This window comes from Heloderma suspectum, chromosome 3 (genome assembly GCF_057233095.1).
Source record: "Heloderma suspectum isolate Gila_16-S chromosome 3, 16-S_ref, whole genome shotgun sequence".
Classification (NCBI taxonomy): Eukaryota; Metazoa; Chordata; class Lepidosauria; order Squamata; family Helodermatidae; genus Heloderma; species Heloderma suspectum.
In genome coordinates, this window is record NC_139460.1 from 211,643,073 (window position 1) to 211,660,000 (window position 16,928).

The 16,928-nt window shown below is 43.8% G+C and overlaps 1 protein-coding gene across 1 annotated transcript in view; it reads left to right on the top strand.

The window, feature by feature from the left end:
- MYPN (myopalladin) overlaps positions 1-16,928 on the top strand; it is a 126,868-nt gene that overhangs the window by 44,605 nt on the left and 65,335 nt on the right. The window contains exon 2 of the mRNA XM_084841889.1: positions 14,601-15,476. Coding sequence (XP_084698015.1) covers positions 14,601-15,476 — 876 coding nt within the window. The remainder of the gene's footprint in view (positions 1-14,600; positions 15,477-16,928) is intronic.

A 16,928-nucleotide genomic window follows, 5' to 3' on the forward strand; every position in this document is an offset into this window, starting at 1 on the left:
TTTAAAACTTAAGCCAAATCTCATGTGAAAAAGTATTTGGAAACCTCACATCCACCCCATCACCCTGTTCACTCCCCCCACACACACACAGGTAGGAGAACCAACAGGCTTCTATTATATCAAACTTCATTTAATGTTTCTTGCTCCTCCTCTCTACTAAACAGATGGTGAACTGAATTTTGACATCATATCTAGGCAGGGAGTTCCCCCCACCCTCCTCCCCCAAGTCTGTTCTGGTACGTGCATGGCTGTAACAGAACAGAATGTAGCATAGAGTGGAATAATGTAAAAACGACAATATAAAAATAGAGCAGCCCCCAAACCACCTTTAATTGTATGTACCAGACAGAACTGCATAGAACACATTCCAGCTTCTAAGAACCATAGCTGCAATGGAATGCGACGTGACCTATATTTGGGGTCAGTAAAAACCTGGCTTCAAACACAGGGGTTACAACATCTTTTTTTCAAGAAGGCAATATATAATTTGAGCTGGATTGATTAGGGCTTAGCCCCTCAACCTGTTTTCCTGGCCACGCCCACAGCAAAGCCTTTTGGAAACATGTTAAGTGGAATAATAATGCACTTGCTTACGTATCTCTTACTAAATCAGAATAATATCCTACCCGCTCAAAGCAGCTTCTTCAGACTTTACTCTTCCTAATCTAAAAGGATATACTGGTATAGAGGACAGAAGCTATCTACCTATTCTAATTTACCTGCCAATTAGTTTTCTATGGCCAGGTCACTTTCACAAGAAGGAAAAAAATTAGATGGAGGACATGGACACAGCTTCAGAGGTTTAATTTCAGATCCGAATGATCAATGTCAGGTCTCAGAATTTTAAAAAGCAAATATCCCTGAGGAGCACAGCCCTAGGATTCCCTTAGCAGGCATGCCATGTTTCAGGTGTCTAGGTAACAAACCAATGCTGTGTTCATTAACATGCAGACTCTTTAGTGGCCACACCTAAGAATGAAGTTGACATGATGACATTACTTTGGGTTTTAGTGAGGAAATGAAATTGAGTTCCACGTGACATTCTCCTCAATATTCTACAATCTGTAGAAGGGCAATAACTTTATTAGGCCAACCAAAATGTCACAAAATGGTGTGGAAGCTTCTGGGTTCCACAGGATACTTCATCAGGAGGGATCGTTAACAAAGCAGCAGGAAAATGTGGCTGGTATTGAAGCCATGGAGTCTGCATTTAATCATAGTCTTGAAATGGAATGTGGGAGGAGGTAGCAGACATTAACATTAGGCTGTACTAGGTGCTTTGATGGTTTCAGGTTGCATCCAGGACTGTCCCTAGCAATGTTGAAGAAACAAATGGTGGTTGATTCCCCTATTTTTGAAAATGTAAAATCCAGCTGCTACCCGGATCTGATTCTATCTTTAGCCAAAATACACAGGTTCCTTAGTAGGTGGAAAACAAAAGTAGAGAGAAAGTAGACGTACCCACAGACACCTCTCTGGGCACCCACCAGGTTTCTTGCTCCACCTGATTTTTATTTTATTTAGATTTTTTAAAATATATGTTTTTTTTAACTGGGAGGCTGACATGCTGCAAAGTGAAGTGCTGGCCTCCAGGAACATATTTATTACTAAGAATGCCTCTGGGCCCTATGTGGCATTCTTGCCCAAGTTATTTGTCTCTAAGCAAGCCTCATCAGTTTGTGCAGAAAACTGTGGATTCAAAATAATGATTTTGCATTTGGGAACTCAGGCCCCACCTTTGCCTTCTACTTGTTTTTGGTATGTTCCTTTTCTTTTAGCCTCAGCAGTTTGCTTTCTAGGAAATGGATGTTTTGTTACTGGCTATGCCCACCATGGCAGCCATTTTGTGAATGGCCATCCCCATGACAGCTATTTTGTGAGAGTGCCCATGACACTCTCAAAGTTCCTATTGTGCCCCTGGCTCAAAAAAGTTGGGGACCTCTCAACTAGACAGATTTTTTATTAACAAAGCTGGAGATAATTTTAGATGATGTACTAGGTAAAAAAAGGTGCCTACAGAAGCCAAGTTGGGTAGCTTTTCCTAGTAGTTGGATGGGATCTACCCTCACAGGATAAAGTCCTGTCTTCAGGTGATATAAAATCCTCTTCCTCCAGTGTTGGATCCCATTGTTGAACAGCTAAATTTGCTATTCTCCAAATCACACAAGAAGCGAAGACTACCATGTTGGCACAGCTATGTTGCTTTTTGTGTCTCCTAGTTATCTTAAGGGTACGTTTAATGGAGCTTTCTTTAAGGATCATCAGATGCATTAATTCAGCACCTGGTGGTCAACCTATGATAACTCCTTGCCTGTCTCTCTGCACTGCTCACTAGGGTAAATTATAGCACCATCATGAATTTCACACTCTGTACCACCTGAGGGACATTGTATGATTTGGCAGCTACATTTTCCACTTCTGATTTACTGCATGGGAATGCAGTAAATTCCCTGAAGATATGGGCATATTTAACATGATCCACTGAAAGTTAAGAACATTTAAGTCCCATAGATTGAAACGAGGAAGTTAAGCATGGGCTCTTATAATAGTAAATAGGATTTGAAATGCTTAACTTTGGCTGGATTGTACCATGTTCATATTCTTTGTAGGAGCACAGCTGGTTGAAAACACTGCATCGAAAGAGTAGGTTTCAATTATTTGTTTCTCAGTCTGGGCAAAGATTGGCATATACCTTGAAGTTGAACTGGGCGCTATTTTCAGCAAAAGATTGGGAGGGATTGTAAACACTGTGAAAGGCAAGATTAAAACAATCTCGAAAAATCAGAGAGTAGGGTTAGAAGAAATTGCAAGTACAGCATCATGCTAAGGGAGTGGGGAGAAATCAAATATACACCGTCAGAAAAGGATAAATGTCTAGGCAGTACTTTTATGGAAAAGAACCCAGGGGTTATAATCAATCACAAATTATAAAGAAGAGCCAGCAATGTTTTGGTCTCTGGGTAGCGGGGGAGACTATTTTTGGAATGCATGGCAGAAACATCACAAACAGGATGCGATACTCTCTAATCAGCACAAATCACCCCGGAGTTTGAATATTGCACGCAGCCCATTCTACAGCTCAGCTGAAACAGAGTATTTGTATGGAAGCTTATCCAAACAAAACCACTTAAATAGAAATGGTTTCCTCGAAAATCTGCATCCTTCCCTGATGTCCTCCAGATATTTTGGACTACATTGGTCATGTTAGCTGGGGATGATGGGATAGCCCAACAAATCTGGAGGGAACAGGTTGGAGAAGGCTGCAAGGAAGGACATTCCACAGCTACTTTGGCTGGGTTGTTCCCCTGCTGCACCATTTTTGCAAGCTTCCCCCCATGTTTAGCCTAAATCAGGTCTGCTCAATTTGTGACCTGCCCCCACCACAAAGCTGTTCTGAGCCCACCAGGAGCTTGACAAACCTCCACCTGTTGGTGCCTACCAGGAATTACAAAAACAGCCAGGGGGTCAAGAACCTAGCAGGCCAAGGGTGTGTGCTTGTCTTGTCGGGTCTCAAGTTGTGCACTCCTGGCCTAAATATACTTGCCTTTCATTTAAACCAGCCTTCCCCAACACAGTGCTCTCCAGATTTGGACTTCAACTCCTGTCAGCCCCAGCCAGCATGGCCAATGATCAGGAATGCTGGGAGTTGTACTCTTAAGCGTCTGGAGGGCATCAGCTTGGGGAAGGCTGATTTAAACCTCATCTTCTCCATGGATATGCATTCAGAGGGAACTCAGTTAAGAACCTAAAAAGAGCCCTGCTGGATCAGGCCAAAGGCCTATCTAGTCCAGCATTCTGTTCCCACAGTGGCCAGATAGATACCTATGAGAAGACCGCAATAGCACCCTATGCTCATGTTCCCCAGCAACTGGTATATAAAGGCCTCTGATACTGGAAGTAATGTATAGCCATTGTGACTAGTAGGTTCATCTTTCATGAATTTGTCTAATTCCATTTTAAAATCGTCCAAGCTGGTGGCCATCACCACATCTTGTGGTAGCGAATGCCATAGTTTAACTATGCAGAGTGTGAAGAAGTTCTTCCTTTTGTCTGTCCTGAATCTCCCACCTGTCAGCTTCTCTGGGTGACCCTGGGTTCTAGCATTATCCATTTTCTTTACACCATGCATCCAACACATCTAAATTACTGTATCCATGATGCCTGGAGAAACAGGGAGAATAGTTAACAAATTTCTTGTCTTCTGGTACTCATGTGACAGAGAGGTGGTATCTTCTGTTTCTGAATCTGAAGAAAATCTATAATGTGCCCAATTTATTTATTTAATTTTTTGGCAGGGCAACCATGCCTTGAATAGTTGCCTAACAGGCAAAACTCAGCAGCTGAAGATTTTCCCAATAGAAAGACTCAGTAAAGAGGAAAGCCTCTGCTGATAATTCCTGCCTGTTATTTAGCTCTTCAAAGCACAGGAGCCCTGCCAGAAAAAAAGATGGCAACTCTAAATACAATTGTTCTAATTAATGGGTGCAGAATCTCTTTCAACCCAAGGGCCAAGTTCCATTCAGGAGAAGCTCTTGGAGGCCACACTACAGTGGTGGGTAGGGGTTGAAGGCAAAAAGGGACTGGGCTGAACACCCAAAATATCCAAAATTACCAGCATATTTTTATTAAAGTTCTTTCTGCCAGTAACTAATCCTTAGGAGAGGCATTTCAACCTTTTAGAATGGGGGAAAACAAAAGCCAATGAATCACTACATGACTGGTGGCCAAAGGAAAGGGGTGGGGCCAGGAGAAGAGGCTACACCTTTCAGGAGCACCCCATAGGGCTAGATTGGGGCCCCCAGGGCTGAGGTTCTGCACCCCTGTTCTAATTCAATGTGTGGCAGCAGCTAAGGGTGGTTCTAGTTGAGACGTTTAATCATGCAATCAGTCCGCCTCGTTCATGGAATTTTATGGGAAGTCCAGATGACATGCCTTCCACTTGTACATGACCCTCCTGTGTTTTTCCATTGCTTCTTCCATCTTCTTTCTTTTCACACACAAAAATCCGTTAAGGGGGAAAAGATGGAAAGCTGTACAGTGGCTTTTCACAGATAGTGCTAGAAGCCATCTGTCTGTAAGCACCCTAAGAGCTTTAGAGGGAAAATGTTTCAGAACATACTTTTCACATGTAATGATAGCCAATGGGTTAAATAAACCACGGGTTGTCAGGGAACGAGCAGGAGAGAGTGGGTGCACTGCCTGCAGTATGCCTGCCACTTCCCCTTTTACCCCATAACCCACAATTGGTAGGTTGTGCAGCATGACGTGAGAACCCGGACTGATGAGTTGTTCAGGTAGTAAACAACCAGTGGTTAAACCAACAACAAACCATGGGTTAACTGCTAGGTTGTTTAGCTCCTAAACAACTCAGTGGTCTGGGTTCGGACATCATGCTCCACAACATACAAAGGAGCTGGTCACGGGTTGTAGTAAAAGCGGAAGTAGCGGGTGCACTCTCTCCTGCTCATGCATGGCAACCCATGGGTTGTTTAACCAATAGGTTGTTGTTACATGTAAACCAGGTCAATGGCTTGGATCCTAAGATAAATTAACTTACGGAAGTTCATGGAAGGAGTCCCCCCACACCCTGAAAAGCTTCTATGGAGTGTTGGGGGAGGGGCTCCCGAGCAATGTGGGGGTCGAGGGGGCGGCAGCATGGAGGAGGGGATGAGAAAGTTTCCTTCCATGAACTTCATGGAAGTTATCTTCCTAAGTTAACTAAGTTCCTAAGTTAACTTATCTTAGGACCCAAGCCAATGACTTCAGAATTAAACACACAAACCAAAAACAAAAACTTGGGCTAAACTAATGTGAATCTACTACTATCATATAGAACTATAGTGCTTAGGGCTGGTAATCTCTTCCAGTCATTTTAGTGATTTCTCTTTAAAAACATTTTCTTTTTGCGATTAGGCCTCTCTGTAAAATTAAGAGAATTCAGTACATCTGATTCGCAGTGCAAAATACAAATATTGCCTGATTTCTGTGTTAGCTCCTCCAGGTTTGGGTTGTCCTCTTCAGTTTGTAAAATACGGACTGCTTCAATTTACACAGCCATTAGTCTTTATCTTCTTGTGAAGAGGTTTTGAAAAGTGTAGTTCCCTGTCATTTAAAAACAAAAACTGCACGTCTCCCAGGCCTTACATACAGAATCATAGAATAGTAGGGTTGGAAGGGGCCTACAAGGCCATCGAGTCCAACCCCCTGCTCAATGCAGGAATCCAAGTCAGAGCATCCCTGACAAATGGCTGTCCAGCCTCGTCTTAAAGGCCTCCAGTGTGGGAGAGCCCACCACCTCCCCACGTAATTGGTTCCATTGCCGTATTGCTCTGACACTCAGGAAGTTTTTCCTGATGTTCAGCCGGAATCTGGCTTCCTGTAACTTGAGCCCATTATTCCGTGTCCTGCACTCTGGGATGATCAAGAAGAGATCCTGGCCTTCTTCTCTGTGACAACCTTTCAAGTACTTGAAGAGTGCTATCATATCTCCCCTCAGTCTTCTCTTCTCAAGGCTAAACATGCCCAGTTCTTTCAGTCTCTCTTCATAGGGCTTTGTTTCCAGTCCCCTGATCATCTTTGTTGCCCTCCTTTGAACCCTCTCCAGCTTGTCTGCATCCTTCTTAAAGTGTGGTGCCCAGAACTGGACACAGTACTCCAGATGAGGCCTAACCAGTGCTGAGTAGAGGGGAACTAGTACTTCCCGGGATTTGGAAGCGATGCTTCTATTAATGCAGCCCAAAATAGCATTTGCCTTTTTTGCAGCCACATCACATTGTTGGCTCATATTCAGCTTGTGATCGACGACAATTCCAAGATCCTTCTCGCTCGTAGTGTGGTTGAGCCACGTATCCCCCATCTTGTAACTGTGCATTTGGTTTCTTTTTCCTAGGTGCAGAACTTGGCATTTGTCCCTATTAAATGCCATTCTGTTGTTTTCTGCCCAGCACTCCAGTCTATCCAGATCACTTTGAATTTTGTTTCTGTCTTCCAACGTATTAGCTATCCCTCCCAATTTTGTGTCATCTGCAAATTTGATCAGCATTCCCTGCACCTCCTCCTCCAAGTCATTAATAAAAATGTTGAAGAGCACTGGGCCCAGGACTGAGCCCTGCGGTACCCCACTCGTTACCTCTCCCCAGCTTGAGAAGGTCCCATTGAGAAGCACTCTTTGAGTCCGATTCTGTAGCCAACTGTGGATCCACATGATCGTTGTTTCATCTAGCCCACTTCGAGCAAGTTTGCTCATCAGGATATCATGGGGCACTTTGTCGAAAGCTTTGCTGAAGTCGAGGTATATGATGTCTACAGCATTCCCACGGTCTACAAGGGAGGTGACTTGATCAAAAAATGAGATCAGATTTGTCTGGCAGGACTTGTTTTTGACAAATCCATGTTGGCTTCGAGTAATCACGGCATTGTTGTCAAGGTGCTTCCAGATGGATTGCTTTATGATCTGCTCCAGAATTTTCCCAGGGATTGATGTCAGACTGACTGGTCTGTAGTTCCCAGGTTCCTCCTTTTTACCCTTTTTGAAGATAGGGACAACATTAGCCCTCCTCCAGTCATCTGGCACTTCCCCGGTCCTCCATGATTTCTCAAAGAGAATAGACAGCGGTTCTGAGAGTTCTTCTGCCAGTTCCTTTATTACTCTAGGATGCAGTTCATCTGGCCCTGGAGATTTGAACTCATTCAAAGTAATGAGGTGTTCCTTGACCATATGCCTGTCGATCTCAAGCTGCAATCCTGCCCCTTCAGCCTGTACTTCGCCTTTGCCAGGGGGGTCATAGACCCTCTTTTGGGAGAAGACTGAGCCAAAGTAGGAATTGAGCACCTCTGCCTTTTCTTTGTCATCTGTTATCATTTTGCCATCCTTATTTAATAGCTGAACAACCATTTCTTTCCTCTGCCTTTTACTATGCACGTAGCTGAAGAAAGCCTTTTTGTTGTTTTTAGCATCCCTCGCTAACCTCACCTCGTTCTCCGCTTTAGCCTTCCTGACGCCATCCCTGCAATTCTGTGCTACCTGCCTGTACTCTTCCTTTGTTACTTGGCCTTCTTTCCACTTCCTATATGTGTCCTTTTTTGTTTTCAGGTCATCCCTAAGCTTTTTGTGAAGCCACATTGGCTTCTTCTGTTGTCTTCCACCTTTTCTTCTTGTTGGAATTGTTTGTGATTGTGCCTTGAGAATTTCCTTTTTTAAAAGTTCCCACCCATCTTGGACTCCTTTTCTCGCTAGCATTGTTTGCCATGGGACCTTACTGATCATTGTTCTGAGTTTATTAAAATCAGCTTTCCTAAAATCCAGGGTACGCGTTTGAGTACACTCGGCTTTTGCTTCCCTTAGAACCAAGAACTCAAGTACAACATGGTCGCTTTCCCCCAGAGTTCCTCTAACTGCTACTTTATCCACTAAGTCATCTCTGTTGGTTAGGATCAAGTCAAGGATAGCCGATCCTCTAGTTCCTTCCTCTACTTTCTGTAGGAGGAAGTTATCCGCCACACAAGTCAGGAATATAACTTAGGCTGCAATCCTAAACACTCAGAAACAAATTCCACTGAACTAAGTGGAATTTACTTCTGAGTACACATGCTTACGATCACACTGTCTGGCACTCCAAAACAGATTGTTGGCAAAACTCAGCTTTTTCTCATTTGATTGTGGCTCATCTTGTTGACAATTCCCCCAAAAAGTGAGGTAGGAAAAATATGTCTCAATGTGCAGTTTGACTGCTAGCCAACAATTCCCTTACTAAATATAGGGCAAAAGAATTATCTCCAACGCCAGCTGAGAATAGCAAACCAAAGTTCGATAGAATGTTATGACCCTGAATGATCCATATTAAATTGTTAGAGTCAGGCTAAGAGCCAATTCAGACATGCTTATCCATGAGAGTTTTGTACATTTCTGTATACATGGATCAAATGCGTTATGTGAAAGCACCAGTCTCTTAATCTGTTTTAACAATGAAGACAGTAGTGTGTACTTTAACTGCAGCTAAAATATCACCCTTCACATTCACATCTGGATGAATTCTGTTTGCCATATTAACCCTCATATGAGGCCAAGCAGGCCTGCTGCATTTCCTGTGACTGATGCCCCTGAAGTGACTTGAGTTACTTACTGTTTTTTTTCTTTCTAGTCATGTTTATATTTTATTAATCCATGTAATATATTTACTAGACTGGAAACTTTGATCAGCAAAATTGGTAGGTTAATCAACTAATATTTTAATTTATTAATCAACTGGGTCCAATTTTAATGAGTGAAAGCAAATTGTACTTGGTGGGCCTACAGGTTAAGGGTACATTTGTTTATTTTGAGGGGTTATTTTCCTTTCTAGTGTTTTGCTGTAATGGGGAATTAGAATATATATTAAATATGGCCCTTTTGTTCATTAAACAGTGTTTAATGTTCATAAAATTGTAAATTAACATACACTTCCTACATCTCAAAAAGGCTCCTATCTTGTGGTTTTCATAACGTGTAAATTCATTGAAATTTTTAATTTATTCCAATTCATCAGTTGAAAGGAAGATGATGAATCAACTAATTATTCTTTAATTGGCTGGCAGTACTCATATTTACCCATGAATGATCTTTGCAACAAAAATGTTTGAATCAAACCAGGAAACATCTTAGACCCAGTGCGGTGTAATGGTTAGAACTCTGGACTTGGACCAGGGATACTCATGTTCAAATCATCATTCAGCCATGGAGCTTACTGGGTGAGTTTCAAGTCATAGTCACAGCTTTTCATGTCATCCGAACCTAGGGACCATGGGTTATGCAAGGGTGAAACAACCCTTGCAGAAACCATGGCCTGTTTTAGAGTTATACAAGGGTAACCCACAATCCTTGGATTTGGGCAACACAAGCCATAGTTGTGGCTGAAATATTCAAAATGTCCACTGGCATGCACCAGCTCCCCAGCTACTTATTGCTTTCATCCAAATTTTCTGCCACTAGGCTGAGATACGACACACTTAAATGAGAGAACTTTGTTAAAATGTAAACATATCTAGTGGGGCAGGGTTCAAGTTCTGATACATGCTGAGTATGGTAGTTGCATGTGTGACAATGGATGAGGAAATGGCAGAATGCTTCAGATAGACTTCTAGACATTGGCTGGAGACAGGCAGTAGTACTTTTCTATGTATTGACGGTAGTCTGAGAGACACCATTGCCTCTGATATGCATACAGAGCCAGCGTCAAGGGTAGGCATGGTTAGACATCTGCCAAGGGCCAACATGTCAGCAGGGGTCCACTGACAAGAGCCCCCTGGACTTGTTCCTCCTCTTCACCACTGCAACCTGTTTGTTCATCTGCCTATTGGCTCTGGCCAAAACAAGGGTGGTGGTGAGAAGGAGGAGCAGAAGATCCCACTGCCTGCTTGCTCACTGGCTCTCTGCCAGTCAAGCAAGCAAGTGGCAGCAATGATGAGAAAGAGGATGAAGAGCAATAGCAGCTGGTTGGCAATGGCAGTGAGAAGGTAGACTCACTGAGTGAGGGGGCCTATTGAGGATGCCTTGCCCAAGGGTCCTCAAAAACCTGGAGCCAGCACCGTGTGCATACTCACCTCATGATTGACTTTGGTCACAGATTTTTGTAATACTTCAAAAAATCTTCTAACTGTGCAATCCTATACATGCCTACTCAGAGGTAAGTCCCATTGAATCCAATGGAGCTTACTCCCAGGTAAGTAGGTATAGCATTGCAGCCTCAATCTATTTGACCAAAGAATATGACTGTGGGGCAACAACAACAAAAGTGCCAACAAGGTTGATTAATTATGAAAAACTGTCTTTAGTTCACCATACGCAGTCTATAGCACAGGGGTGGGGAACCTCTTTCAGCCCAAGGGCCAAATTCCATTTTGGAGAAGCTCAAAAGGGCCACATTCCAGTGGTGGGTGGGACCAAATGCAAAAGGGGCAGGACCACAAATACAACAATACCAGCATATTGTCACTGAAAGCTTGTACTGTCAGTAACTCTAGCCCTTAGGAGAGGTATTTCAACCTTTTAGTAGGGTGGGAAAAACTGCACAAAAGCCAGGAAACCACCAAATGATCAGCCCTTGGGGGAAGGGGCTGTGGCTATTTAGCAAACCACAGAAGGCCAGATTTGGCCCCTGGGTCTAAGGTTTCCCACCTCTGCTTCAGCTTATACCCTTTTTGTATGGAGCAGACAAAAAAAAAAAAGACACCTCAAAACATAGAACTTATTTGTAATGCCCCACAAGTCTGGTATATTATGTAGGTCTTCTGTGACTTTTGCACATAGCACCCATGTCACCTACTGCATTGATTTCCCTACACACACTCACACACCAATGTTAGTATACTTAACATAGCTGTGGGTCCTCTGATGTGGTTCCAATTCTATATCTAAGACCCCCAGCTGGCTGCTTTTCACTGAACTGCTCTGTTGGCTCAAGAGTTCCTCTTTGAATCAGCTGTACAGTAGAGCTGGTCAAAAATTCTCACGCAGCTCTCAGTCTGCTACAAACCAGCTGCTACTTCGCAGGGACAGACTGGCCATCTTCATTCTGTGTGGCAGCTCCAGAGAACCTGTGTCTGAATTAGGTGTATTTTTTTCACAAAGCATTTCTGACCTTCATTCAAAAACTCTAAGGGCTGCACACAATGTTAGGTAAGTCTTTGCATCTAACCTGCAGATAGGGTTGTGTTTTTTTTAATGCAAATGACATCAGCTGAGGGTCAGAGTAGGCGTGGTGAGGGAATGTAACCATTTCCTCTTCTGGTGTGGTCCTGAGGAAAATCCCACTTTGGAAGCTAGTATTTGATTTGGAAGGGAATCCCGCTCTTGATGCTTGAGATGAGGTGTTTTCCTCAGGCCTGTGGCAGGGGAGGAAAGGGTTAAATCCCCTCTCCATGCCTGTTCTGATCTCATTAATTATCAACCCTCCCTCCTAGCATTTTAAAAGGTATTTCTTGTCATTTTAAAAAGACTGCATGTGAAATGCAAAGATTCATTTATCATCATGTCTAGTTTGTGCCTAGGGCCGCGGTGGCTTAGTGGTTAAGACGCTGAACTGAAGACTGGAAGGTTGGCAGGTCAGCAGTTCGAGACCCGAGTGCTGTGTGACGGAGTGCGCTCCCGTCTTCAGTCCCAGCTCCTGCCAACCTAGCAGTTCGAAAGCAAGAAATTGCAAGTAGATAAATAGGTACCGCCTTGGCGGGAAAGGTAACCGCATTCCGTGCACCTCGGTGTTCAGTCATGCTGGCCACATGACCACGGAAGCGTCTTCGGACAGCGCTGGCTCTTCAGCTTAGAAACGGGGATGAGCACCGCACCCTAGAGTTGGACACGACTGGTTGGGGACACCTTTACCTTTACCTTTACCTAGTTTGTGCCTACCTCTGACTTATCAAGGGATACAGTTTTCTTCTTCTAATAAGGATGCAATCCTATGCAAGTTTAGACAGAAAAATGTCCTACAACTGGCTGGCTGGGGAATGCTGGGAGTTGTAGGACGTTTTTCTGTCTAAACTTGCATAGGATTGTACCCTAAGGGAGCAATCCTATTGGGATAGGCAGCTGCCTCCAAACTCAGAGGCGACCGCCTATCCAATGTAAGGCGGGCGGAGCAGATCTTCTCCTCCACACTCCAGCTGCCCTGCATTCGCGGCTAGATGGCTGATTTCAGCTGTGTAGCCATGGGACCTTGGAGCGGGGGGGGGGGTGCAAGGGGGGCAGACAATGCATAGGAAGCATTGTACCCGCACTTCTGCACTCCCTGCCCCTGGGAATGCCCCCTTTTGCCCCGCTTCGCACTGCTCTTACGAGTACAGAGCCTGGGAACATTCTGTGCTGCCTACAAGGTGGTGGGGGAGGGGAGGTAGCTCTCTGGGAACCAACCTTGGAGCACAGGCTCCGTGGCTGGTTCCCGGAAACTGACCAATCCTATGGCCATCTAGCCGCTGTCTGGCAGCCATAGGACTGAACCCTAAATGTATGTAACTAACTTCAGATATGCTCTTAAAGATCACTTTTGAGTTTATAGGTATCCAGGGCTGGCCCTACTATTAGGCCAGGGGTGCCCAATGTTTTTGGTTCAGTGGGCACATTCAAAATTTTGAAAGAATGTTGTGGGTACTCTCACAAAATGGCTGCCATGGGTGGCTTGCCATTTATAAAATAGCTGCCAAGGTGGGCATGGTTGGTCACAAAACATGCATTTACCAGAAGGGAAAGTGGTGAGACTAAGGGTGCAATCCTATGCACATTTAGATCGAAAAATGTCCTACAACTCACAGCATGCCCCAGCCAGCCATGCTGGCTAGGGTATGCTGGAAGTTGTAGGACTTTTTCAGTCTATACATGCATAGGATTGCTCCCTAAAAGAAAAGTAATTTGCCCTAAAACCTAAGTGCAAAGCAGAGCTCCAGAACACAAAACTACTCCATTGAACCCCAATCCAGATGACGCTGGGTGGCAGAAATTCACTTTGCAGTGTGCTAGCCTCCCAATGAAAACATACTTAATTTAAAAAATTAAGATAAAATTAGAATACTTAATACATTGGAGACCCCAGCTTAGGCGGCCACCTAGGGCAGCAAATACTGAAGGGGAGGGAGTGGGAAGAGGTGTGTGTGCCACACAACTTGTCCTGCTCCCTCTAAGATGCATCATCCTTCTTGAGGTACAATTGAGAATCAGAAAACCATTTAAGAAGTGGACTGATTTCTGGGTATCATTTTGGGAGATGGTGGGCGTAATACCATTGAGAGGACTACCTGAAATAAATAGCACTCTAGATGCAAGGGGTTTCAGATCTTTTTTATACAGATCTGGGATGGCCAAGCGATAGGCCCTTGGGTAACTTTATCTGGTTCTTGGCAGCTGTGTCAAATTGTAATCAAGGTACAATAAAAAGTTTGTCCACAGTTTTACTTGTGAGTTAAAGAAAATTGCTTTCAGGTTGTAAGAAATAGAGATGATCCACACTTTAATTTGCATCTCTTCCTGACTGTGTATGTAAAAACACATGTAATATGTAAGTACGTATAGTTACATGCGTTGTCTGACTGCATGCACTGCTTAAGTATGGAGCACTTACTGCTAGGAAGGGCCATTCCTCTGTGGCAGGAATTTCTTGGTTATGGAGGGGTGATAGCACGGTGGCAATGCTTTGCATGCAAAAAATCCCAAGTCCAGTCTCCAGTAACCCCAGTTAAAATGATCTCAGGTTGCCTTGCTGGCTGGGAAAGACCTCTGCCTGATGCCTTTGACAGCAGCTACTATCAGAGTAGATAATACCCAGCTAGAAGGATGGATCAGTATAAAGCAGGTTAATGAATTCATGGCACCAACTTTATTATGGAATTTGTGAGGAGGCCAGTTTGTGCAACAAAATACATTTTCAGACCCCAGACCACTGTCTGGAAATTAGAGTGACTCCCAAGAATACAGAAGTTGGCCGTCCCAGATAAGGATCAAGTCCTGACATAAAAAGAAACTATGTACCTGAGTAGCAGTCAGAATAGAAACATCCCTGCTCTCTTCTTTAATTCAGTACCAGCAACAGGCTTACTACTGATGAGGTTATGGTCCTATTTGTACTCTTTGTTAACAGCATGCAAGACAATACTTCAGAATCTTCTACTTCAATAACTCAACTTCTGAGAGAGAGCTATTTAGCTGAAAACAACCATCAAGGAAATAGTGAACGAAGTAGATCAGAACCATTTCCACATTCTTTCCATTGTGGCAGCACTTCTGGGACTTCAGACGAGGTGGCTGGCCAAGATGACCTTCCCGATCTTTCTGCCTTTCTGAGCCAGGAAGAGCTGGATGAAAGTGTGAACCTGGCACGGCAAGCCATCAATCAAGACCCACTCGAGAACAAGCAAGATGAACACCAGATACATGTCTTTTACCCCTCTGAGTTGAAAAATTCAGGAAATACAGTTTCAAACAAACAGCAGTTCCAGACTACAGCCTCACCAATTTCAGACAACAGCCTAAAGAAACAGCCGTTTGGTTCAGAGGCAGAGTCCAAAAAGGAATTCCTCAACAAGGCAGCAGATTTTATTGAGGAGCTTTCTTCTCTTTTCAAAGCACACAATTCAAAAAGAATCAGGCCCAAGACATGCAAAAACTACAAGAGCAAACTTGAATCTAAAAATAAGGCTGCCCAAGACAGTAGTTCTGGTTTCTCCAGTCTGTCCGAAAACAGAGAGAGGCCTTGCGTTCCGGTACCTCAAGATTTAGATAAAGCTGAGCATTCACTTGAAAACCCCGATAACCCTCAGGAGGCAGACTTGGAAACTGTAAATAAATTAGAAAGTTCAGGGTTAACCACCGAGTCATCAGCCACAACTTTTTATTCGGAGGAGCCTATAGGCCAACCACCACATTTTACTCAAAAACTGAAGAGCAGGGAGGTCCCCGAAGGAACCAAAGTGCAGTTGGACTGCATTGTGGTAGGAATTCCAGCACCTGAAATCAGGTAAACATGACCCTCTTTTATTTCTGTAATAGTAAGTGTACACAGGGTGGATTACTGTAGTCAATTCTCCTCAACATTTCCTCAGATTTTGTTTTAGAAGCTAGAAGTTTCTGACTTTTAATCCTGTTTCAATTATTATTCTTTTTGTGACCTTGGAAAAGTGGGTCACTTGTGACTTTGACATGAGAACAGTGCTGGCTCCAGGTTTTGGGTGGCAAGATGTCCTCAGTGGGCCCTCCTCCCTAAATAGGACCACCATCTCCATGTCACCACTGCTCATTCACCTGCCTTCTCCCTATGGGTCCAATCTGCAATAGACTAAGATTAGATTAAGGATGCTTCCAGACAAAGCTTTATTGTGCAGTCACCCTGCCTCATTCACAGATTGTTATGAGGGACCAGACATCATCGTGTTCCACTTGTAATCATCTGTGCTTTCCCACTGCTTCTTCTGTCCTTTTACTGACCACAGAAAATCTATTAAGGAGGGAAACCTCACAAAGTCTTTTGATTGGTAGTGCCACGAGCTGTCCATTTGGAAGCACCCTAAGAAAAGAGACCAGGAAGACTAGGATTCACGTGTCATCTCGGCCATAGGACTTACTGGATTCCTTGGACTCTTTGGGTTGTCACCAATGTTAGTCCTCTTAGAGTAGTTCCATTGAAATGAATGGGACTTCAGTTAGACTAACATTGGATACAACCCTTTGGCATTATCTGCCATTGCCAGTTCCAAATATATAAAATATGATTTGAAGTGTCCCACCTCCTAGCACTGTGGTGAACATGCTAAAGATAGTAAAATGTTTTTGTGCATTTAAAAGTGCTGTGCATTTATCATTTATACATAAGCCACTTCCTAGGTCATAGCTATCTGTATCTCTCTAGTAGCAGACTAGAATCCTGAACTAGAATCCAGGGTAGGCTTATGCAGGTAGGAAAATTCTCAATAATCCACTAGATAATCTAAGCAGGCTGGAATCAGCAAGATTTTTGGAAAGAAGAAAAAATGTTCCTCACCATGAGACTGTGGTCACCAGGACCAGGGAACAGAGCCAGCACTGTGCCTAATAGTCTCCCTTTACTTTCACTGCTCTAAGCAAAGGAGACTGGTGGTTCTGATTTCAGTGGGGCTGTGAATCCATTCTGAGTTTCAGTCAGAAGCAGCCAGAACTCTAAAGGGGCTATCCAAGGTGCTGAACCTATTTTGGGAATATGGCTCAGCACCTTGGATAGCTCCTTTAGAGTTCTGGCTGGTTCTGACTAAAGCCCCAAATGGATTCCCACCAAATTCAGAGCCACCAGCCTCCACTGGCTCTGAGCAGATTGCCATTTGCTCCTATGGGAAAAAGTAAAACGTTGCACTGGGGGAAATGGGTGGCCTGGCCTACACTGAGGGGGACCCCATTGTGTCATGATGTATACAGAGAATGTTATCATCCCCCCACCCTT